The sequence below is a fragment of the Ochotona curzoniae genome, unplaced genomic scaffold (assembly GCF_017591425.1).
Source record: "Ochotona curzoniae isolate NIBS_2020 unplaced genomic scaffold, NIBS_Ocur_1.0 contig_3190, whole genome shotgun sequence".
Taxonomy (NCBI): domain Eukaryota; kingdom Metazoa; phylum Chordata; class Mammalia; order Lagomorpha; family Ochotonidae; genus Ochotona; species Ochotona curzoniae.
Genome location: NW_024465751.1, coordinates 17,246,269 through 17,272,681, shown reverse-complemented (window position 1 = coordinate 17,272,681; position 26,413 = coordinate 17,246,269). Strand labels below are relative to the sequence as shown.

General features: G+C 42.0%; 1 protein-coding gene across 3 annotated transcripts in view; it reads right to left on the bottom strand.

Annotated features, from left to right (window-relative positions):
- Positions 1–15,693, bottom strand: part of CSMD3 (CUB and Sushi multiple domains 3) — an 873,364-nt gene extending 857,671 nt beyond the window's left edge. For 2 of the 3 annotated variants that reach the window (XM_040979397.1, XM_040979398.1), the window contains exon 1: positions 15,356–15,619. In XM_040979397.1, the coding sequence (XP_040835331.1) occupies positions 15,356–15,533 (178 nt within the window). In that variant the 5' untranslated portion in view covers positions 15,534–15,619. Of the gene's footprint in view, positions 1–15,355 lie in introns of all 3 variants that reach the window. The other variant, XM_040979396.1, reaches the window with a different exon arrangement.
- Between the last annotated feature and the right edge of the window lie 10,720 nt (positions 15,694–26,413).

Here is a 26,413-nt window from a genome sequence, read left to right as displayed (position 1 = left end):
AAAGTTGATTTTTTTAATTGTGAGTTTTCGTTTAAGCTATCTACAAGGTTAATTATAATCCAATTAAAGTTTCTAGATATTTATTAAATGCCTACTCTGCCTATAATCTACTGAATGACAGCTGGAAGTGACATGCTAAGTTCACTTTAAGATTTCTGTTTATTTATTTTAAAGTTACTGGCAGGGATAGGCATACAAAGTTGGAGAGAGGTAGCAAAGGAAAGAGAAAGAGAGAATTTATTATTATTATTTTTAAGATTTAGTTATTTATTTTTATTGGAAAGTCAAATATACAGAGAGGAAGAGCAACAGAGAGGGAATTCTTCCATCCATTGATTCACTCCCTCAGTGGCCACAATTGCTGGAGCTGAGCTGATCCAAAGCCAGGATCCAGGAGCATCATCCGGGTCTCCCACACGGCTACAATGTCCCAAGGTCTTGGGTCATCCTTGACTGCTTTCTCAGGCCACAGCAGGGAGCTGGATGGAAAGTGGGGCAACCAGGACACAAGCCAGCAGCCAAAGGATACTGGTATGTCAACGTGAGGACTTTAGCTGCTAGGCTACCACGCAGGGCCCCATTTTTTTTTTTTTTTTTTTTTATCTGCTGGTTCACTCCTCAAATGGACACAGGTAGGCCAAGCTAAAGCCAGGATCCTGAACTGCAACTGAGTCTTCCATATTCCATATGGGCAGTAGAGGCCCAAGTACCTAGGCCAGCCTGTGTATTCCTACCAGCAGCTAGGAATTGGACAAGAATGTAGCAAATGGGGCTCTGAGGAGCACCCAGCCTCACAGGCAGAGGCTTACTACACCACAACAGTGGCCCCTGATTTTCAGATTTTTTAAGTTTTTTTTTTTTAAATCAAGAGTAATGAGATTAACTATTCGTTTATTTTTCTTTTATATATTTAAGTCACACATTCACAGAAAAGCTTCCTGTGCAGACTAGAGTTGTATAATAAAAGTATTTATGAACATGAAATGTGAGCTTGTACATACCTTTTTATTTGTAAAGAGGAAAAAATATATTAAGCAGCAGTATATGCAATTTCAGATTATTATGTTGTAAAAACTAAGATTTTCTACAGTGCATGTGTTCTTTCATTTAGTAGCAATAAAACCTAATAAACAATCACAGACAGCATGTGAATACTGTCTGACTTTTGAGATTAGAAACCCAGCTCCTGTTCCTGTTGCCTACTCCTTCATTCTGTCACATGTAAAATTAATTGGTCTGTATTCATAAATGCTTATTCCAGAAACACTAATCAACCCATGTGAAGAAACAGAACTTGTCTCTTTTGACTGTGCCTGTAGGCAGAGGATTAATGCCAGCCCTGAAGACTTTAATAGCAGAATGATGCAATTAGGACCAATGTGTGTGTGTATTTTTTTTTAAAGATTTATTTATTTTTACTACAAAGTCAGATATACAGAGAGGAGGAGAGACAGAGAGGAAGATCTTCCTTCCGATGATTCACTCCCCGAGTGAGCCGCAATGGCCGGTGCTGTGCCAATCCGAAGCCGGGAACCAAGAACTTCTTCCAGGTCTCCCACGCAGGTGCAGGGTCCCAAAGCTTTGGGCCGTCCTGGACTGCTTTCCTAGGCCACAAGCAGGGAGCTGGATGGGAAGCGGGGTCGCCAGGACTAGAACTGGAGCCCATATGGGATCCAGGGGCATTCAAGGCTAGGCCATGCCGCCGGGCCCAATTAGGACCAATGTGAAGGACTATACTATTGTAATAATATCTGGCTCCTTACTTGTGGCTTGGGAAAGCAGTAGAGGATTGCCCAGTCTTGGGACCCTGCAACTGTGTGGGAAACACGAAAGAAGTTCCTGCCCCTGGCTTCAGATTGGCTCAGTTCTGGCTGTTGTGTCCACTTGGGGAGCAAACCAACAGATAGAAGATATTTCTGGATTGTCAGATTGAACAGAGTTAGAAAGAATTGCCATCTCTTGGTTCACCTCCCAAATGGCTGCAAAGGCTGAAGCTGAGCTGATCCAAAGCCAGGAGCGTCCTCTGTGTTTTTCATGTGGACACAAGGGCCCAAGGTCTTTAGCCTGAACACGGATTGGTACCCATATGGGATACCAGTACTGGTAGGTAAAAGGTTAGCCTAATGTGCCAACTGTTGACACATTATCTGAAACTTCTAAATTGATTTTATTCATAATAGTGTAAAGAAAGAAAACAGCAATTTATATAGATCATTGAATAGGTCTGATGGGCACAATTATCTAGGTTTTGAATCAGAGAAAACCCTTAACGTTTGTAGTTGATATTATACGAACAAACATTAAAATTATTTTTTTAAACATTAAATAACTATTGAATCAACAAGAAATGAGCTTTGCAAAGTGAAAAGGGAAGGGGCTCAGTGGACACAGCAGGCTGATTCTCTGCTTGTATACACTGGCATCCCATATGTGTGTCACTTGACATCCTCCCTGCTCTGCTTCTGATCCAGCTATCTGCTTCTAGTTTGAGAAAGCATCAGATAATGACCATCCTTTGGACCCCGCACCCACAAGGGAGACAAGGAAGATGCTCTTGTCTCAGACCACCTCCTTTCCGATCGCTGCAGCTGTTTAAAAAGTGGATGAGCAGAATGGAAGAGCTCTCTCTCTATGTCTCTCCTTCTCTCCCTGTAAATATCTGCCTTTCAAATAAAAATAAATAAATCTTTAAAAAAAAAAGTTAGAGCCAAGTATAATGGCTCAATAGCTAAATCATGCCTCACAAGTCCCAGCATCCCATTTGGGTGCCAGTTGGTGTCCCAGATGCTCCGCTCTCCATCCAGCTCCCTGCTTGTGGCCTGGGAAAGCAGTCAAATGGCCCAAAGCATTACCGCCCTGCACCTGTGAAGGAGGCCCTGAGAAGGTCCTGGCTCCTGGCTCCTGGCTTTCAATCAATTCAGCTCCAGCCAGTGAGGAAACTTTACAGTGAGGAAACTTGGGGAGTGAGCCTGCCGATAAAAGAAATTACTCTCTTTCTGTCTCTTCTCTCTGAAAATCTGCCTTTCCAATAAAAACCAATAAATCTTTAAAAGAAAAAATAAGCAGCTAATATGATCCTATGAGAATAACTTATGTTAGTGAATATTATAATATCTCTGAATGAGAAATGTAACATACAGTATCAAATTTATTAGTTCTTATTACCTTTTAAAGATGGGTGATTCTAATAAACTTCCATGCAAAAATTGCCATTGTTATAAATTTTAACTATTTTACACATATTTTAACTTTCCATAGACACATACACCTCATAAGTTAAATAAAATTATTGTAAAAACTTGGAAAAATGCAAAAATTTTCATCATAGCTTGTTACTATGGCTTTTTTAAAGTCATCCTTAGCATGGTTTTCAAAGTTCTTGATGCCTTAGCAAGCTTATTCTTCCACTGCCTTTCTCATGTAGATTTTCAAGTCCTCTCACATCCTTCCATTGCTCTTTATACCACAGAATAAAAACAAAGCAAAATATAACTTATTCTACTAATTCGAAAACTGTATTTAACTAATATACATCTTCAATAGAAACAAGAAATGAGAAATATGTGGGCGACTATGACAGAATCTCTTACATTTATTCATATTTGTTGATTTTTTTGCACTTTGTGTTGACCTTCATTAGCTCAGGTTTTGTTTCTTATGAATCACAAAATGAAGTGGCAGATATTTGAATTTAAACTTAGTGTTAGCAAGTCAAGATGAGTTCTGAAGGTGGACTAATAAAGGGGCAAAAATGAATTAGAAACACAATTTGCTGATCACAAATGGTTACATAATTACACAAACACTGTTACAGAAATACATGTGGGATCTTCATTAATACTGGATAAACTAGTTAATATCACTTGGCTGAACAGATGGGAATCAATAAACAACTTAATTGGAAATTACAAGGGAAGATTACATTGGACTAGTGTGCAAAAATGATGCCTTTCATTTAAAAATTTCAATAACTTTATACTGTTACATATAGTTGTGATGGTAAAGCACTGTCTATATATGATGTGAGGTGGAAGTGGTATTAACTACAGCAATATTTTCATCTTGAAAGAATGAAGCGATGGCACAATGATCAGTTTGTTTTAACGGCCTCACAGAAATCTCAGTTCCAGTAAAAGACAAGGATTTCCTGTATGGTAGAATCTAGATCATCATCCGTGTATTCGAAAAGTCTAGGCAAGGACTTGACACACACTGGTTTTTGATAAATGATTGCTGACTGGAGTGATATGCTGATGAGTTCCAGAACTGAGAAGTAAGCCACTGGTTGCTTTTGAAGAAATAAAAATAATGACCTCAAAACCATCATTGGTTACATTAAAACAATTCAAAATAATACTATTGTAATGAAAGGCATCATAAGTCAATTTACCTTTGGCCAAAGGAAGAGGAAAACATTTAGATTGATATTTATATCAATAGCATATGTTATATCCTAATATAACATCTTCAAATTTATTTTCCAGCCTTTGAGAATTTTGTTTTTGAAATTTAGAATACAACACCTTTTTAAAACAGGGATTTTTCAACAGTGCTTGCAAAGCTATGTAAAAATAAGGGTAATAATCTTCAAATTGTGAAAACATGGCTGATTTCTCAGGGCTGAAGCACGATGTCATTTTTATGGTCATTTATTAGTATTTTAATAAGCACTGCTAAACTAGCACAGTTACTAGAGATTTTCTAGCACTGCTAGAAAATTGTTTTTAAGGCTTGCTGTTTGCTCAGCTTCAGAAAGATTTAGCAGATAAAAGAGCACTTAAGTACCAAAAGGAGATATATGTGGAAGTTTTTAAAAAGCCACCAAGCAACCTTGAGTGATTTTAATCCGGGAAATTTTAGATACACTAGAATTTCTATTACTTCATGTAAGGGGCTTTATCATTTCCAGTATCTTAGAAACTAGGAAGCTGGGAGTTAGTGATCAAATTAACAGCCTGAATTGCAAATTTGTTTACAGAAAACACTTAAATCAGTTCAGCTGTTTGGATTTAGACATCAGCCAAAACCCCTTAATTCTCAGTCTCTCCATATATGTGAACACTGAATAAATATTTTGTCTAGACTGCACAGTTCAGTTACTTGTAGTGAGCAGCCAATAAATCCATGGCGCATGGGTTTCATCTTCAGGAGATTCAGTTGTACTTATTTTGCCAGTTCTCCTAACTTTGATCTGTTATCTTGCAACTGCAGCTTTTAGCAAAACAGAGCTCAGTATTAGAATGTGCAGGTGGTTAAGCATAAATTCATTACCAACATTTGAGGGAAATTCAAATTATGCCTCTGACAACAGATTCAGAAGAATCTTCTCTCTACAGGGAAATATAAATTAAGAACTGAAAACAAATCACTCTTAAAACTGCCAATTAGGTGCAGGTAAAATCTCCTTTTACAATTTCATGTGCTTTCACAGAAAAAAAACAGGTTAGACACAATTGCTTCTTTTTATTCAAATATTCATAATAAACATAAGTTTGAATTGTATTTTTAATTCTTGATTCAGCTGATAAAATGTGTGTATGCACATGCATGTTTTTATCCATTATGTGTTAGATTAGAAAAAAATGAAGTTAAGGACATTTTTCTATTCCTTGATTTCTTTCAAATAAGAAAGCCCTCATGGCAAAACCAGAAGAAACTTAAAAGATGTGTCCCCATAGAAATCTCAAATAAATATCTTAGAAATTGGGATAGTGGTAAACAAAGCATAGCTGCTAGTTTTATTAATTAACTATGAAGGAGGAAACAATTGATTAATGGAATTGAGAACAAAGGTGTTTTGATTATCAAGCTGTGATTTAGAATTCTAAGAAGCCAAATTGCTATAATAATAGGATCAAATTTAAAATGGATAATTTGACATTAGTTAATTTTAAATGTTAAATAACATTTTAAAATTCATAATTGTAGAAAAGATTTGGCGGCAAATTACAGTTGTACTCATATTCATGACTTTTGGCAAGCTTACAAAAATCTCTATTGTGAAGGCACATGTGGAAACTCTGAAATTAGGGTGCTCCCTGAAGATTTAGATGCAATAGGTATAGTATGTGCACTCACACTTATATATACACATAAATGTATATGATCTATATGTGTAATGACACTATTGAGAAATCTTATATTTAAAGAATCAGTTTAAAATGACATGGCTGAATGTATACCCATGGGTGAAGATTAATATAGAAGAAGAAAAAGGCTGGTTTATATTAAGAGATAATATAAAGGCTGTAAATGGCAAAAAAAAAAAAGTTATATAAACATATACTTTACCATGACAAGATAATATAGTGCTAGACTGAACACGTATGTGCAATTCAATGACTACTTAACTTTCTTTTGCAGACTATCATGTATGTTTAAAGGTCCTCACTTAATTCTTATGCTGATCTTTAGGTAGCAGTTTAGTTTTCTCTTTTGCCTATATCAGTACAAGCATGTTTTTTGTGTCCCCTTATATAATCACTTCAGGAGGCAGTTTTGACACTGGGCAGGATTTGGAGATAGGCACAACTCTCTTAGAAACCAACAAGGCTTCATGACACAGAGGCTCTTGAGGCCCTGCCCAATAAAGAAAATGCACTGACTTGGTGCACTGGCCAATGACAGTTGGTTTACACTCTCTCTCTAGGTTGCCAAGTCTCTTGTCTCTGGCTCATTTTTTATACACAATCATATCTGTGTTTTTAACCAAAGAAGGCCTACAGAATGATGTAGACTATGTGGACTAAGCTTGGAGATACATATATCCAAACGCACATACACACACGCATATATATTCACACACACATATACACACATATATAATGTTTCATAAATTTAAATGGTTTTAAATATTCATTTACTCATGAATAAATATACTGTTTATTTCCTACCTAGTTTAAAAGACAGGGTAAAATGCCATTTCTGAAAATATACCCACAAATAAGAACTTAATAATGTAATAAAAATGGCTACCTTATACTGGAAGATTGTCTAAAGCCCATTAAGGACAGAAGTATTAAATGGTTCATAGATTGAATAGATTATGAAAACTTCCATACCATAACGTACTGTAGAACTGAGTGCAAGGTTATGGTATTCAATGGAGCGCTTTGTTATCCAGACTTATGATAGGCTTGATAAGCATTTTATACTCTAAAGTCATTTTATGTATGAAGTCCATAAAGTAAAATATTACTCAAGAGCACTTAGATTACATTCTAAGACTTTTAATTCTGTTTCTTTTTGCACTAGATGTGCTAGTTTTGTTTGCTAGGATGACATTTAATACTCTTATGCATTTGCTTTGCTTACTAGTGCTTATAAAAGAAAACAGCACCTATTATACAGGATCATTAACGGAACAAATTTAGGCAAGTTAAGGGAGAAGTTAAAAATTATAAGATTAATGTTATGGCATAACTATTAATCCTGAGTTTTTTTTCTAATTAAGTTATCAAGGTTTCAGCTATTTGTTTAAAAATTAAGATGTTTAATTGGTAATGTATTCATTCACATTATTTCTATTTTGGCAAATTCAGTGAGCTTGAGAGTGTATTATCAGGTCAGACTTCACTTAACCACCTGCTAAATACATGATGCTAGCAAGGTATCGCAGCTCTATGTGCTTAGGAAAACATGGACTATTTGTAAGTGGAGATAATCATCTGTTTTTAGGAGATAACAGCCATTTCACTAGATGCTGTTTGGGATTCAAGGTAGGAAGTGAATGGAGCGATCTAGAGTTTGAGATATATCTGACATAGTTATAAGAACAATTTCTCACCCATGAAATGAAACAGCTGTAAATATTACTGTAAAATTTAAGGTCTGAGAAAGGAAGCTTTTCAGACTGAGAGATATAAATACAAATTTTAAGTACTTCTTTTAAAAGTTTCTTCTGAGAAGTGAAAAGTAGTTCACTTTATAGAGTTGTATTGTCAAGGATTAGATTTTAGTGAAGATATTATTTATGTGTTCTGCATATTATGTCAGTCTTGGAAATTTTTCATTCCATAATGATCTCTTTGTATCTATTCCCTAAAAAGTGTGCACCATTAAAAAAATTTGAACACAAGCAAGTAATGATTAACAGTTGTATATAGTATTAATTAATATATTCATTTTTATGATAGACTATCTTCTCTGATATTATCTGTGTTGGTTCTGTATGAAAACTGAAATAGTATTGTAGATAGAGATTTGAACTTTAACTGTAATGACCAGTGATAAATTTTCAGTTCTGGCATTAATAATGGTCATTGTAACCTAGCAAAAGTAACTACCCTGTGTGGGCATGTACATCATATTATATATATGAACATGAATTACCTGGCTATTGAAGGACCTTTCCTGTCATAGGAAAGTCATTTTTGACAAGATGAATGAACAAATTCATAGTAGTACCTTCGCCAATCACTAGTAAAAGAAATCAGTATCAGAATGCATGGGATGAATTTAGCCTGGGGATTCAGTGCTGGTTCTGCTCCTGGATCATAGAGCCAACTCCAGAAATAAATGTGTAAAGGTGATAAGTAGAAGTTTCCCAGTGTTCCTCAGAAGTTTAATAGCCTGGGAACTTGGCCAAAATGAAATAACAGCCAGTGGGAAGAGGCTATGCTTTTTATTTTAGTGTTACAGAAAAGTTAAGGCGGTGATGCTAAGGATGAATGTGGGAGTTACTACTGGCTTTGCACGTTCAAATGTATTTTAACAGTACTGAAGATTGCCACTAGTGCCAGACACATCAGGCTGCATGCACGGTTTACGTAATCTCCCTGTAAACCCATTGCTGTTCCCAGTCTTCTCTCTTTTTTAGGCAAGTTAACTTCTAAGTTCCAAGTGCAAAAATAATTGTTGGCAGTATCATCCTTTGGCTTCTAAGTATCAGTAACTCTTGAGCTCTTTCCCCTTTCACTTTATCGGAATTGTTCCCAAATTTCAGAGAGCATCAGAATTACCGGGATGACTTTAAAGTTCCAATGTCTGTGCCCAGCTCCGTCAGAATGTGAACATTAGACCTTGGTGAGGATCTAAGATTTTGAATTTGTAAAAAGATTATATAGGATATTGATGCTTTTTATTAGGGACATTTGGAAAACAACTGTAGGGTAAGAGCCCCTAGAATGTTTATTACACCTAATGCTATAGTATTAACATTGGCAGCCTTTTTATCCAACAAAATGATATATGATGCATATGCTAATGTCGTAAATTTAGCCCTTTTAGAGGAGATTACAAATTGGGTTTTGGGCAGCATGCCACATTATATGGAAAACATTAATCTCTGGGACTACTCAATCAGCACAAAACAAAAGCTTCGCAAAGGGCCTGATGATATGAGATGCATTTGATGGCTGCGGTTTGAGCTTAGGAGAATGAAAGATGACCATCAGTACTGAGACTGTGAATATTGGAAGGCGTTCAACACATTGATTTTTCCCTGTGACATTGGTGAAAGTGATATTACAGATGAGAAAAAGAGGCTTTCCACAGGGCCTGGTTCTGAGAAACACTTGTGGAGAGAAGTCTGTTTGGAAAATAATCTGAAGCATTCACCAGCTTACTTAGAGTGAAGACGGGAGTTTGGTAATGGCCGTGTCCTTCTATCACCAGACCTAATCCACAATCCAAATCAGAACTTCCACTCTATAACTAATCTACATATCTTTCTGAATAAGAGTAAAGGGACTTGAAGAGATGAAGATTGTGGGAGCAGCAGTTAATGCTGTTGTCCAGTATATGCAATGCAATTATCTTAACTTTACATAGTATCGTATACATTATTTCCTTAGACTTTGCTTTTGCAATCAGTTTCTTTCTCTCAAATCTTGGAATTCCAAGAGTTCAGAGATGGCACGTTGTTTCAGATAGATGTGCTGCTTTAAGGACAAGGTGTTCAAATATGCCAGGCATATTGTTCATACCCCTTAAAGTTATGTCTCAAATTAAACAGACTCTAAAGTGTTGGGTGTCCTAAAGTCCTTTTGGGTATTCCTGCGAAGTAAGCAGAAGAAAGCCACTCTGAGCCATGGGTCTGAGCACCAGGAAAGGGGATTCCACACGTTTCACTTCTGATGTGCCCTGGAGATCTTCTGCAAGCAGACTGTTCTACACAAGTACAAGGCACTATTAATTGCTCTGCCCTCTGTCACCTCTCTCTCTCTCTCTCTCTCTCCCTCCCTCCCTCCCTCCTTTTCTCTCCTTCTCTCTCCCTCTCTCTTATCAGATCTCACTTGCAAGGAGTTGTTTCCTCTTTTTTAAACCATGTACTGATGTCCTTTGCCACTGAGTTCCTATTTCATTGTTTTTGAGAGCGTGAAATTTTGTGTTCAGCCAAAAGACATGTGTACTAGAAACATACCCTACTCACAAAAATAGAAGATCTCTTTAGCAACATGAACGATAGTAACTACGGAAACGAAGCCTCTGCTCCGGAGTACTTAATTTACTGAGTGATTCTTTCCTTTTACTCCTTGATGGGTCTCCAGGGAGAGGCATCAGATTTTTCAAGATGCTGAAATTGGCCCCTTAATTATTTCTGCTCAGATGTTCTTCCAACTGGGGTTCCTGCTGCACCCCCCCCCCCGCTGCCCCCCAGCACTCCCTCCTCCTCCCCAGCAAAATGATTCTGGAAAGTACCAAGTTGCAAGTGCACTTTTGTTTCTCTTCTGATGCTTTCAACAATGTATTGCTTCTTAACACTGAGCAAGTCTGGTTGAGAATACTGGGCGCTACACCGGCATTGTTGGGGCACAACACTGGGCTGACCCTTAAACTAGAACTGAAACTGAACTGCCCACCCCTCCTCTCCCAAGGCTCCGCCTTCCAGAAGGAGACCTACTTCGCGCCTAAGTCAATCTTTATTTCTTTGATTGTCCTGGCTCATTATTATTCTTTAATGAACAGCAATGTCCCCCTCACATCCCTCTTTGAGCTTCCCCATGACCACACTCAGTGGACCTGGGAGAGGACCACTCCAGAGGCCAGGAGACCCCCTGTCCTGCTTCATTTATTCTGAGTCCTACCCTGGAGCCCCACCCCCCTCCCGCCCCCAACCCGACTTTGAGGCTTGGGCTTTAGTATGCCCTGCTGTTTGTCTTTGCATCGGTGTGATCACAGCGCCTAGGGAGAACAGGGACCTCACTTGGTACCGCAATCCCCTGCACTTGTCACCCTCTTTCCCCCAGACCCCCACCCCACCCCAAGCTTTCCAAACTCTCCTAGCGCGTCTAAGAGAAGTTATTTGAACGTGGGGTTAGGCAGCGCCATCCTAGGCTTGGAGAGCGGAGCGGATGGGGCTGTCTGGCCCAGTCGTGCAATCCCAATGATCGCAGCGCCGCCGAGAGCCTGCAGCCTAGACAACACTGATGCACTGTTAACCGCCACGGGGACTGCGTAGGACACACTTCACCCACACCGGAGTGGCCTCCGCAGGCCTCCTCGGTGGTGACACTTGTATCCTCCCGCCTCCCAACAAAGACACACTCACAACACACACCGCTGCCAGCACCAGCCAAGTCAGCTTCAATCCCCAGTGGTCCAAGGATATTTCAGGTCTGGGGCTGACCTTCTAGAAGAAACATAACATAGCTGTTCCCCGAAGACGCATGTGAAAGGGAGGGACATCTGCCCAGACAGCTGCGGGACTGTGTGCCCTCCTCCCCCAGCCACCACCCCTATACCATTAACCTTTTAGCAGGTGTTTCGGTTGTGTAAGCCTGTGTTTATTAACCTTGGGGTAATGGCTTTGAAGATCTGGGACTCTAGGGGTGGATTTTTGTTTGCTATTGCCATTATTTGCTAAGCACGTTAACTCACCTTCTCCCCACTGGAAATACTCTCTCTAGATACTACTAGCAGTTTTGAATTACTTGCTTTTCCTGACGCACCAAGGACAGGGAGCAAGAGTGTCAGTCGCCATGGACACGTGAAAGGCTTCAGGCTTCACTCTGACACGGGTAAAACGTGCTAACTAGTGCAGTTACCACTGGTACCTCAGTTGCTGGCACTCCTGGGGGAAAGGGGTGCGATCCCCTTTTCTTTGAGAGAGTTCTACAGCGGGATTATCACCTCCCCCGCTCCTTTACTAGGGGTCCCAGAGCACACTGAGTCCAGCAAGAAGCCCTTGGCAGCTGGCCCTGGCGACGGTGTGGATCTAGCTGCTGTGTAACCGCCCCACCCAGGCACACCTTGGACTCTGCGCCCTATGCAGGCTCTCCAGAGAAGGAACGTGGGACAGCATCCCGCGGGTGTCTGAGAACAACGTGGGCGGGACGTTTAAGCACGACTTGGAGATTTCACAGTTTCTCTGTGGGTGAGACCTAAACAGAAGCAGCAGTTGTTGGCTGTGTTTCAGAAACCGCTGCCGGTGTGTGTGTGTGAGTGTGCGCGCGCGCGCAATGTTTCAGCATGAAATAGGCACAGGTCTAAACAGTGTCAGCCACACCCCACCCCCTAAGTCGGTGTCCTTTTCAGTCTTTTATTCCACACGATGCCCATGGAGAAAAGGTTATTGGAAAGTCAGATCCCCTCACCTGAGAGGAACAGGCCTATCAAAGCCCAGTTTATCTTCCACTCGGTGGCGATTCCTCCCAGGGCCCCTCTTTGTCATTGCTGTTGCAGGCGGAGGTGAGATGATGGAGGGATGGAAAGAGTGGACCGGGTTAGCGTTCTGGTGTCCAGAGCTGTTCAAGTTTCCAGGGACAGGAGGCGCCTGGGACAGCTGAATCCGGTGCCTGGCTTGGTGAGGGCATTCAAAATTCATAGAGCCAGTTGCCAATCTAAGCTTCTCTGAGAGTCCCCCCTACCCCCAGGGGCAATAGGTGGAAGACAAAAGCATGAACAGACATTGGGGACAACCAGTCGTTTATGGCATTGCAGCAATCTCGGTTTTTATGAAAACCTTGAGACTAGGATGAAATGAAAAGGAAATAAAAGGAAGACTAACAGACAGCTGTCCAAACTGGCCCCACCTAGAGCTCGGAAACAGATCTACAATCTCACAGCTCTATGCAAGTTTCTGAGCATCTTGGGACAGCTCTCCAAGTTGTAAAATGTAGGCAGTTCCTTCCAAGTACCTGATTGTGACAATAAAAAGCTTTTACTACCGTTAGAAAAAAGAAGGGGGGGGCGGTTCTAATGATCCGGAGAATAGTCAGTTTGGAAAGAACTGGGTCTGTTTCTAACATGTTCCTTCCTTCTAATGTCCAAGAATTTGAAAATATACTCACTAGAAGCCGAATATCTCAGTTCAAAGCATGGAAATTGTGGATAGAGGGGGTCCGTTAACAGTGCCTTCTAAAGCAGATTAACGCGCCATTCTTCTCTCCTGCGCGTTTTATTCAGAATATACGGTAGGTGCGGGCAGCCGGGGCGGTAATTGCAGGCGTCGCGGCTCAGCTCGGGTCGAGCTCACCGACTCGCCCCTCTTCGGAGCCTCCGACACCCCCACTGCAACCCTCCACTCTCCCTCTCGCTCCCCAAATGTGTTTTGACTCAACAGGTAGCCAAGAAAACTTGCACTTAACCGCCGGTCATCTTCTGGAAGGAGCCGGCCCTGGGTTTTGCTGTCCGGGCGGCCAGCTGCCTGCGCTTCCCCCAGGCGGAGCGCGCGGCTCGCAGGCAGCCCCAGGGCCATCCATTAACCGCCGCCTCCCGGTGGCAGGCGGACGAGGCAGCAATGTGGGGCTCCTCACACGTCGAGCAGGAGCCCCAAAACACCTTGCAAGCAGCCCCAGCCGCGTTGGCCAACCAGCGCGTCACCGCGCTCAGGACAAGCGTTTGAGCCTGGAGCTGCACGGAGGCTCCGGGGTTGAGGATGGAAATGGGGAGCGGAGAGGGACAGCCACCTTCAGGGGAGCAGGTTGGTTGCAACCAGGCAGTTACTGCCTCAGAGACCTAGGGCGACTTCCTGGCCTGTTGAGAATGTACATTAAAATTCGAGACATGTCATCCCCTGGCTGGTCCTAGTAGAAGCAGAGGTAACCTCCCCAGCTCCCTCCTTCCAAAAAAAAAAAAAAAATGAAAATGATTATTTCTGCTGAATGCAAATGGGCTGCTTTCCGTGGAGGTCCAGCCAGCTGCAAGCTGGACAATAAACTGTTTCATAGGGACGCGGCCCGATTGAGGTTCAGAGAGGCACTGCTCTACAAAGCAAGAAGCGTCCAGTTTGTGTTGACAGCCCTGGAGCGCTTGGGCCAAAACAGCACCCTGCTGCCCACCCCGAACCCTCCGCCGCGGCCCCGGCCTGCCCGGACCCCCTTCCCGACAGACACGCAGACTCCGCCACCGGAACCAGCTCCGGGGCGGGGGAGAAGCGACATCCACCGCGTCTATTCGAGCTGCCATGAGGATGGAGAGGTGATTGTCCAAAAATGATGGCATGAGTCATAAACACCCCCCCACCCCCCAGCGTTCTTTGCAGCAATTAATGGGCAGCGGAGAGAGCAGAAGTTGTGGGAAAGCCTTGGATCCGTTTCCTCCCCGAGGACAGAGCTCTTCCTCCGGGGAGCCTGTCTGCCCCTCGCCTCTCTGCTTGGGAATTGATTCTACATCCCACCCGCCCCCTCCTCTCCTCTGTGCATGTGACACTCTACCTGTCTGAAGCTTAACGCACTTGCTGGGCATTTTCGTTTTGGTCGGCGGCTAATGACTCTCCTCCCAGCTTCATTGCTCCCCCCTTCCTCCTCCCCACCAAGGTGGATCTTTCTTTACACTTCCTGGCATCTCAGACCTCTGGGAAGCTTCGTCTGTGGCAGAGCCTCTATCCACAGGAGCTTTCTGGCACAGGATCCCACCTAGAAATAATTCCCATATGCACGCCAGACATACATGCTGGCGTAGCTGTGCTCAGTAGACCCCGTACTCCCAATGCATTTTGAGCCCAGCACGTCGAGAACTTTCTTCCCAGAGAGGGTTAAAAACGGGGGGTTACAACAGTATTCTTGAATAGAAATATTCCACTGAAAGCATCAAACCGCACGGATCTGACCCCAAAATCAAGATAATCCTTGCCACCACGAAAAGTCTTGCAGAGGAATTCTGCCTGGATATCCACTAGTTAGCGGCTATAGGAACCAACTCACGTATTCGTTTGAGCATACTGCAAGAATATTTATTGAGCCCAAGCTCAATCACCGCATTGAACGCCAAATCTGGCAAGCAAAATGCATTTCCTATCTGAGGGTGTTTGGGCGGTGGGGGGGAGAGAAAAGAGCCGTGAATCAACTCCTTCTTCAGGATTATCATGATTATTTTATCGGTGCAGATTGCAAAGTAAGGCGCCAGCCTCTCTGTCTCGTGGTCTCCCCTCTCTCCGGGTAGAGCGGCGGGGACCCCCCGAACGCCGACCTACCTTTCACACACGACACCGTCAACAGAAAGACGAGGTTCCACAGCGTACATCCACTTTTGGTGCCCATCTTCTTGCCCAGGACGGAGTGCAGGCGGCCGCACCTGGCGCAGGTCCGCGCGCGGGGCTCGCGGGGTCTGGGCTCCCCGGCTCGGCTCTCCCCTTTGCGGATCCCGTGCATGCTCTCGGCGAGCTCCCGACGCCTCCTGCTCCTCAGCCCGGCGCAGTGGAGTTGGCTGGGGTGGGTGCGCGGTCACAGCTCCGAGTGAATGGTGTTTCTGGGATACCACAGCAACCTTGAGGAGGACTCAACCATCTCTCCGACGGGGGCACAGAGTCTCCGCTCCTCTGGATTCCGGCTCTGCCTGTGCGTCCCTGCCCTCCTCCCCCTGCACCGACACCTGCCCCCCGCCCAGGGCTAGCCCGCCGGAGCAGCCGCCTGCAGCCGCTCCTGAGCCTCGCAGAGCCGGGCTGCGGGCTCCGAGCAACTCCCCACGACGTCTCAAATTAAGGGGGCTGCCTTTTTTTTTTCCCCTTCTCTCTCTCTCTCTCTCCCTTCTTCCCAACCCGGAATAGATCAATTCCGGCTGCAAAGGCAGCCCGAGAAAGATGGTGTGAGCGAGCTCTCCCTGGCAGCCAGCGCGTTCAAGGAATGTTTTAATCGGGAGGATCTGCGTGGCTGTGGGGTGGGGGAGGGCGTGTGTGTGCTGGTGGGGGGAACCTGGAGGAGAACGAATCGGGCTCCATGGAGGCCCGCGTCGTGAGCACGGGACATGTGTTACTACTGTAGTTGCAGCAGAGCTCGGGCAGGCTTTATTCTCCGCTGGTTTAATTGGAAAGAAAAAAAAAAAAAAAAGGAAACCAGACAGAGACTGAGAGAGGGGCAGTTTTATTTGCACATATGCATTTACATATTCAAACACCGATGGCAAACCCTAACTGGGCTTTTTATTTCCCCACCGGTGGGGTGTGTGTGTGTGTGTCTGTGTGTGTCTGTGTGTTCTGTGTGAGACGCGAGGAGAGAGGTTGCAGGGGAAGCAGCCAGAATCCTCTCCCCCAAAATACTTGGCCCTTTCTTGCTGCCCGCCTCGCTGTCCGCGGGGCTGCGTGCCGCAGTTAACCTCCGTTATCTGTGGTAGTGATGGAGAACAGACCCATTCGTCTTCATTCCGGATCGCTCGCACCTATGTAAATTCGGAGGTTTCTTTCCAAAAGGCAGCCGTGGTCTGTGTGCGCGGTCTGGAGCCCGCAGGCCGGCTGGCCGCGCGAGGGTTAAGATCCTGCCAGGGAAGAGCTCTCGCGCCATCTACCGGCCGTCCTCGAGCCTCCGGCCCGGGCTGGCTTCCAGGAGGGACCCGGCGTTCCCTGGGGCCCTGGCGGAGGGGCGAGACCAGACCGCCTCTGGGTCCCCGCTGCCTAATCCTGCTTCTTCTTTAAATTCCTTCACCATTGAGGCCCTGGTCTCTCAACTGCAAGTTCCTGAGACTGGACTGCCGGCGGTGGCAGTCTTGTTCCTACTCTGAAGGGAGCAGGGAAGGGTGGGCTGCAGTGGTTGGTACTCGCAGATGCCTGTGGCTCTATTTGCATGCGGAAGGCTGTGCGGACGCCGGGGGGTTGCGAGCTGCTTCTACAGCTTCCTACACGCCCCCCCGCCCCAGAAACACTTCCTTGTCCTTCTGGCCGACTTCTGGCCCTAGGCTACCAGGAGAGCTGCGCGCTCCTGGGGGGCAAAGGCGATTGCTTCTCGGAGGGCTTCTGCTCTCGGAAGTGGGTGCACAGTGAGTGTCTAATGGCCAGGGGGCAGGAAAGATCCTGAGCTCTCAGGGTGCGTGGCCGTGTGTGTGGGATTTTGATTCTGCCGGAGGTAGAGAAAGGAATAGTCAGAGTAGCGGGCGGTATAATGATAGATAACATCTGGCGGTATAATGATAGATAACATGTTTCTAAGAAAGGTGCAAGGTGTGATTTTCTATGCGTAGGTGTTTTCCCCAGCGTGCATTTGCAATGTGTGTGTGTGCTCGCGCGCGCGCGCGTGTGTGTTGTGTTGTAGGGAGGGCTGTGTATCCTGGGCAGGGAGCTGTAGCAAAACGCACTAGTTATAGTCGCCCAACTGACCTCATTAAATTCTGCAAGATGCCTTAAAAGCCACGGGGGCAGAATATTGGTCCCTCCCACCAGCGCTCCCCTTTATTGTCTGCATATGCAGATTTCTAAAGGAAGCAGGTGACAAGGTGGGGACCAGACCTTGTTTGGAAGAATCAACAATGAAAACGTCGTGAGCCTGTTTAGCTGCCTTGGCAGCGGCACTGGCATTGATTTCAGCCACGATGTCAGCTTGTGCAGCTACCGTGGCTTTTGCTGAGCTGCGCGGAGTTAGAGGCAAACAGGTCCCGAAACCTAAGGAGGGCACCAAGAGTGCCCAGCTCAGCCAAGACACAGAGACCACCGGCATGGTGAAAGAAAGCAGGAAAAAAAAAATCGTGGGTTTATGCACTCTATTTGAACACGTGGCTGTAGATGCATACAAGAGGACCTGAACCCTCCACCCCCAACATTGAAATCAAATAAATAAAAAAAAGAAAAAACTCAAAAACTTTGTTTCCCAAAAGCCAGGGATATTTTTACTAGTAATTACAGTGCACAAGTTTGATTATGGAAACATAAAGACAGCTGCTAAACTATGAATTTCTGATATTTGTTTTCAAATATGCTGTTAATCCTATAATCCAATTATCTTTCCCTATGGAAGTGCTGATGCTCATTTCTATGTGAGATGGCTAGAAAATTTATCCAGTAACTCATAAAAATCCCAGCAAAATCGGAGTTTCTAGTTAAATGTGCACTTTGGCGTCTACAGTGCACAATCAATCACAGACCGTTTTTTCATCTGCATCTTCCAGGGTCTGAGTGAGGGTGGAGAATCTTAGCTACAGCTATTAAGAGTTTGGCCTGAAGAAGGGAAGTGGTGATTCCCAGGCCACATCAGCGAACACTGAGGGCCTCCTCTTCCAGGGAACATTTCCAGGGAGATTCCGGAAAGATGAAATTACGCTAGCCAAACTCCCGAAGGATCATTATCATTTCTCCAGAAGGAAAAAGACAATGGCTACTTTGGCGACAAGGAGACCAGCCACTGTGCCTGAGCCATAGGAAAGCAAGAGAGTGACTGGGAGCTTGAGATGATTAGAAACCAGGAACAAAAGGAGCTAATGCAACAGAGAGTCCTAAAGGCTTACCGCACAGGAGATCCTGGGGTGTGCTTCTGGGATGGATTTCAGTCTTTGAGAAGCACTGTAGTCATTTTCAAGATGAAAAAAATGGATTTGCAAAATGGTTAACTATCTTGCCTTCCAAAGGTCTTGAGAAAGCTTAAGGGAAATGTGTTTTGTTATAAAACTATGCACAGATTTTGAAATGTTTTTGCACCAAAATGATGAATGTTTACTTCTGTTTTCCACAAACTGTTCACTTCCTTTTGTATATATGTCAGGACATGATGCACCTGCAGTATCTTGTGCTAAGTCTGTATACTGCACTTTCAGGTATCTGCCAAATACGGTTTCTGTTTGTTTTATCTGCTTTAAAAAAAAAAAAAACTTATTCTTGTTGTTGTTGTTGTTGTTTTAAAGATTTACTTATTTTTGTTGAGGTGGTAGGTTTACAAAGAGAGAAAGACCTTCCATTGCTGATTGCTGGTTCACTCCCCAAGTATCCACAACAGAGCTGAGCTGGATCTGAAGCCAGGAGACAGGAAGTTTTTCTGGGTCCCCTGTACAGGTGCAGGGTCCCAAGGCTTTGAGCCATTCTCTACTGCTTTCCTAGGCCATAAGTAGAGAGCTGGATTGGAATCCTGGAACTTGCAAGGGGAAGATTAGCCAATTGAGTCATTGTGCCAGGCCTCAAAGATGCTAACTTAAAATTGTTTGATGGCAACAGCAAATTTTTTACATTCTTGCAGAAAAGTAAAGGCTTATGAGATAATTTAAAACTTATCAATTAAAAAAATATGTGTATATGCACAAAAACAAACCTATTTGTCCTCTCATTTTGCTCTGGTTAGTGACTAAAATGTCTTCGTTTTCATTTAAAAAACTTCATTCTTTGACTTCTTGCAACCTATTGATCAGGCCATAGAGAAACAGCAACTTGGCAAGGATCAGCAAGGCAATCACCATGATGAAGTACCCGTAAGCACTCTGGAAAAGAGTTCAGATCAGAAATGGACAGGTTCTTTAAACTGGAAGTGCTGGGTTTTCATTGCTTCCTAGTTCTTCCCCCAAATACCTGTGAATGCAATTACCTTTGATCATAAAGCAGGGTTAAGTTTGGCATTGAAAGATAGAAAAAAGCCCACTTTGTGGAGGAAAAGCCTTTTATAGTAAGTGCTTCTTCAACATGTATCCACTCATGTTTAGCAACACAGGAGCAGCATGACAGACAAGTAAATAAGTGATCAAAAAGCATAAAGCTTGCGGAGCGGCTTGCCCTTAATGTTGGAAAGAAATATACTGCAGATACTTTTGACGGACACATGAACTTTGAAGGCATATTTTTTTTCCCAGTTCATGTTTTAGATGTATCATTTTTATGGGATATTTAGTGCCCATGTAGAGTATTAATGTTGTTACAGAAATATTCCCAATATTTGAAAGCTGATTGCCCACCGACTGTTGAGGTACACTCTTTAGTTAAAAGCCTCAGATCCAAACCTGTGGATGGGTGTCAAATAACGCGCTAATGACTTACACACGTGACCAGAGTAGACCAGTCACTTCCCTTCTTTAATGCTAGGAGAGTAGAGGGCGGGGAAGAGAAACCCTTTGTTGTTGTTGTTTGTTTTTCTATGTGTTTCTGTACTTGGATCAGTCATGTCTGACCTCTCCAGTTCCTGGGGAATGAAACGTTTGAATTTAAATGATGAATCTAGAATAATGAAGGAATTCTAATTCAGGTCTCTATTGCCTTGGCTTGTAATAGCTGGTAACATGGCTTAGAAGGAAAAAAGGTAAAAAGCTCAATATTCACAATAATGCAACTTTTATTTAGGAAGACAAATTATGAGGCGCTGAAAAGATCTGGCCTCCCCTGCTGTTAATCAGGAAAGGCTGTGGAGAGGCGAGGAGCCCTTGAAAGTGCTACTGAGTGTGCCTTCCTGGGCCTTCATTGCTCTTATTCCTGACTCCTCTTGCAATTGCATTAATGCTGAGGCTTAACAAGCCTCTCAGTCTTTTTAAGCTTTTAACCACATTAGAAAAGTGAGAGGCTGAAGTTCACATGTCAGATATCGGCAATAATACTGTATTTTTAAAAAGAGAACAGAAAATGCCTTAAAATGGGCAATGGAAATAAGCCATACTTGATTACAAGCAAGATTATTTTTGTTGTAAGTCTTATATCTGATAATCTACTACATAATTTTTTTATCTTAACTACTATCTCCCCAAATATAGACAACTGAATATATAACATATGTACTCATGTCCTAGAATAGTTGATGGGTTGTGGCAACAAGCTTTCAAAGAAAGCCATAACTAATGGACAGACTTCTTACAGACTTTTCTGTTAAGCAAATTGGAGCTTTGTTCAGTAATCAGAATAATATAGTCTGTGTTTCATCAGTTATAGAGTTGTCTTGCTGTTATCATCTGAATAAGCCTCAATCCCCAGCATAGCAGGTCTTTTTTAGCATTATTTCCTTAATACAATTGTGCAGCACTAGTTTCAGGTGCACTTGGGAATGAATAAATATTTAGAGAACATAAATCAGATATGTGGATTTCATAAAACAGCAGTCTCTCAAAATTACTATCAAAATGCTTTGCATATTTTATTTTACACTTTGGAGTTATCCATTAATAGTCTCTCCCAAATTTAGTTCTCTGATTTTATCATCTAAATATTCATGGCTAATATTAAACAATCGATTATAGTATCTTTTGATAAGTAAGTACAGCAAGACAATACATCTTCTCTTTCAAGGTTTTAGCTTTTCTTGAATTATGTCACATCTTTTTGTGCATGTTTCACTCAATCTCGCTAAGACAAATTGTTTTTCGAAACCATGGTATGAAAGCTAATCATTTCTAATAAAAATGTTTATACAGGTGCTAATTCTAGAAATCTGGAGCGTTTTCTTTTAAATATATTTCATCTCAATTCTAGAAATCCCCAGTTGAGCAAACCGCAGCCCATCTGTAGCAGGAAAATACATCTCTGGCATGCTTCGAGGTTCCCTTCAAGTGACAATAGGCTGCTTTGTTACGTACTGATAAACCATGATTCACAAACTTTTCTTACTTTCAATTCTGAGGTTGCTTTTCCTAAATATTTATGAATCCTTAAGTGGGAGGAACTGTTTAAGGTTTTCTTGTTTCGTGCTTTGCATATTTCCTGTTGTCGCGTAGACCTGTGTTTGAATCGCAGCAACATTTGAGAGTAGACTTCCACATAATTTGTCCTAATTTTGAAAATGAAACGTTTTACATGAACACGAACACCCCTACATTTTATTATTTTTGAAAATAATTATTCTAAAATGAACAAATGTTAAGATATTTCCAGGAATAAGAGTACAGAAAGCCAAACAAGGAAAGTGTGTTTTTTGTTTGGTTTGGTCTGGTTTTCGGATAGCGAGAACCAAGACCTTGGCTTGGCGTGATCATTCTGGCCTCAGAAGGAAAGCAGATCCATGTAGGTGTGTGTTGTTTGTCTGCACGTAGTCCGGTCTGCACTCTGAGTGCAAATACCCCTCCCATCTCTTTGGCAGGTGTCTGTTTCATCGTTCCTGTTGGTGTAGCAGCCATCGTTGTCATCAGTGAGCTTCTACATTTGTTTTGGAAATCTTCTAAGCCTTTGAATCCTCTAAGCATGGAAAAAATAAATAGAAATTACTCAGTACTGCATTTTAAAGAAATATATAATGTAGTAAAAGGGAAAGGTTATTTTCTCATGTAATGATAGTGAATACTAGCCCATTCTAACCATTTAAAGAGAGAGATCTATTAAATATCAAGTTGATGAGAGATTCTATAGAGTTGGGTAACTGGAGCAAATGACATGTGTGAAATATTTGAGCCAATCTAAAATCAGGGTAGTGCTTTGCAATAAAATTCTTGGAGGGAATGGTGTTTTCCATACATGCTAATTAAAATTATGAAAGGTATATGTGCATTTAGGCAATCAGTTATTACTATCATTAATTAATTAAATAGATATGCTTTTGGAAAACATGTGACAAATGAAATTTGAAAGGTGTATTAGAGGACATACACTGGGGAACAATGATTAAGATGCAGCCTGGGATGCCAGCATCCTATATCAGAGTGCCACAGCTTTGCTCCCATTTCCAGCTTCCTGCTAATGTAGGGAAGCAACAGTGCTAATGCTTAAATCCCTGTTATTCACATAGAAGACTTGGGCTGAGGTCTTGGCCCCTGGTCTTGGTCTCATCCAATCCTGGCTGTTGCAAGCATTTGGAGAGTGAATCAGGATGGCAGGCCTCTGTCTGTTTTCTTTGAATCTCTGCCTTTCAAATAAACCAACATATAAGTATATAGAACAAAATGAACCTTAAAAGTGTCCCTTCTCTTTTATTTTTTTTTTATTAAAAGTGTATTTATTGGTAAGTCAGATTTACTGAGAGAAGGAGAGATGGAAAGTTCTTCCATCCACGGATTCACTCCCCAAGTGGTCTCAACTGCCACAGATGAGCTGATCTGAAATCAAGAGGTTCTTCCAAATCTGCCACATAGGTGCAGGATTCCAAGGCGTTGGGCATTGCTTGACTGTTCTGCCAGACTACGAGCAGGTAGATGGATGGGAAGTGGAACATCTAGGACATGAACTAGCACCCATATGGGATCCTGCTGCATGCCAGGGAGCACTTCAGTTACTAGGTTAGTGTGCCGGGCCCATCTTTTCTGTTTTCACCCATGGAATATTCTTAGTAAAGCCTTAAAAAGAGCATTCTTCCCAGAAACTCCCCGGCTTCTGTAAGATTCTATTACTGTTAGTTCCCCCACTCCACAAACACTTACATATTGTGACTATGAATTACTTCTAGCATGCATTTTACATAAATCTTCATGTCTGACTTAGCACTTCCCTGAATTGAGCTCTAGCCATGACGAATTGTTTTCTAACATTCAAACTTAAAAGAGCTTATTTTGCTATACGATTCCTTCCTAGATTTGTTTCTTCTGATTGACCTGTGTAATCACTGTCCTTATGTTGCCAGTTTTTGGATTCAATATTTATTGTTATACTACTGTCTTCTGGATCCCTGGATGTGTGTCCTTTGCATTAGCCACCACTATATCCCTTTCTGACTATTCTATCAATGTCCTGTTACCCCAGATTGCCATCTCTTGTACACAAGAGCTCCCCATAGCTTGACTGTCTCAGGACTCACTATGTCTGTGTCATTCTATAATTCAGAGTATAATTATTTTGTCATGGATCTCATCTTCTCTGGCAACATTTGTGTTTTCACCCATGATCAATGGATTTAGAATAAACCTATGGTCTTAGAGAAATAAGCAAACATGTTTTACATGGATGTTTACTCAATCTAGTGAATCTATTTTGATAAAACTCACATGCTAAATCTAGTTGCATCTTTGCACCAGATCTTTTGTTCATGCTGCTACTTTGGCCATCAATATTGGTGATCTTTTATTATCCCTTTCAAGTTTTACATTTCACCTCTGAGTTCTGTTCTAATTGTGTTTATATTTTTTGTATGTGTCTATTGCTACAGGCTTTATGCACACTTTTTTCCCAAGGATTTATTTACTTTTATTGGAAAGGCAGATCTACATAGAGGAGATTCAAAGAGAAAGATCTTACATCTGCTGGCTCACTCCCTATGCAGCCAGGAGCCGGGAGATTTCTCTTGGTCTACCACACAAGTGAAGAGTCTCAAAGCTTTGGACCATCCTTCACTGCTTTCCTAGCCCACAAGCAGGGAGCTGGAAGGGAAGTGGAGAAGTTGGGACATGAATCAGTGCCCATATGGGATCCTGGGCACATAAATGATAAGGATCTCAGCCACTAGGCCACTGGGCTGGGCCCACACACTTTTTTCTAAATAAATATATGCATTTTATCTTGCTGCTTTACTGTTTACCATTAATGTGTATATAAACCTGTTAAACTATTTTACAATCTGTGTGGAAACTACCTTTAAAACAATTCCAATATACCCTTTTTGTCATACCCATTCAGTGAATATTTGTTGAGTACTTAAAGTACTGCATTTTAACAAATTAATTCTTTTAGCATTTATTTGGTACAAATATTGGCAAATTCATGTGCATATGTGCATTTATATTTATGTTTATTTGAAATACACGGAGAGAGAGGGAGAGATGCGGGGGTGCACATGGGTACGAAGAAAGCAATGAAAGCAAAGAAATTTGGTATCCACTGACATTAATTATAATAAAAGGTTTGATAAATAATGCCAGAGAGACTAGTCTCATTTCTTCCTTGGCTCTGAGACACTTCAATTTCACATGCAAAAGCAGTTCTGTCTAACTGTTTGGCAGATTGTTTGAGCTGGAATTAAATGTGCACAGCTGGTACCATCTGCTGCAAATTCTTTAATTCTTGTTATCTCTTAAACAGCTTTTGGGTTTGTGTTATTCATAATTCATTTATGGAGGATGAGGAAGACCTATTGGGGTGTGTATAATGGGTACATTGCTGGATCTCAGATTAGTAAATCATAGTAGAATGTGGCTTATTAATATTGGCCATGCATTTACCCAGTAATTCATTGATGACCGTATTGGCCTTTGGATTAAAATTGAGGCCAGTGCTGGGTTATCAAATATAATATCTTCCTAAGATTATATGTGGTGATAGAAATGTTATCCAAAAGTTTTCATGGGACTTTATCATTTCGTCTTCATTTTATTGGCTTAGTTATTTTACAATTGGAGCCTTGAACTGTTGCGTTATAACATCTTATCCAAGCACCAAGCAGGACCATTATGAATTATACCTGACTCCTCCATTTCCTTCCTCTTTCATGTTCTTAATATCTCCCAGATGGATGTCATGATTGTATATTTCTCAACACTGTATACATCCAGGTTAGTTGGTGTCCCTTCAACTCAGGGATAATCCTGCTAAAACATAATTCTGAACAAATACTCTGTTACTTACATTTCCCCAACATCTTTACAACAGCTTAAAATACATTGGAGGAGATTCGTTCATTGCTGCCAGCTACTGACGCTTCCCTTATTGATGATATGTGTTTCCTCATTTCTGCTCTCACTTTGCTAGAACAATCTAGAAAGGGTTTCAAAGTAAAATTCAGGTGACTTCTTTTTTAGAAAAGGATATCTTTATTTCTCCTTTGTCTGAGCAAAAAGATCTTCTTGCATGTACCTGCAAGCAGTTATGTCTGTTCCTGTTGGCATAGTGATCATACTGTATTATCACTTTCATCTATTTAGTCTTTGTACTAATATTTGATGTCCTATGTGGTAGACTTTTTTTTTCTTCCAAAGACTCACTTACTAGTCCAGTGCCTGCAGTATTAAACATTTGATAGATCATTGAATGTATGAATTTAAAACTACTTTTAAAATTAAACTGGGAGCAAAGAATTCACACAGGATAAGTTAAGGTACCTCTGTAAATGAAATCAAGAAACTAATCTTATATGTGTTAATGTGCACATAAATATACATTAAAATAACATTTGTTCTCATTTTGTTTTTAAATATTTGCTGAATAATTTGCCCCTAATCAATTATAGGTTCTAAGCAGCTCTAATCAATGTCTATAAGGGCAGCCAAGTCAGCTGCCTGGGATGCTTTTATTTAAATTTAGTTTGGTATGACAGCATCCACGCCAGTTGGTTCTTTTCACTTGCTGTTCTCTACAGAGGCAAGCAGCTGGCTTTTTCTTTAGTCTGACATTTGTCTGATCTGTCATGGGCAAGATACATTATGTACACTCTGTTTGGCTTAAGTGCATAAAAATATATAGGAAAACCTGTTCAGCACAATAAAATGTACATGTTTAAAAGTGTTTGAGAAGGTAGAA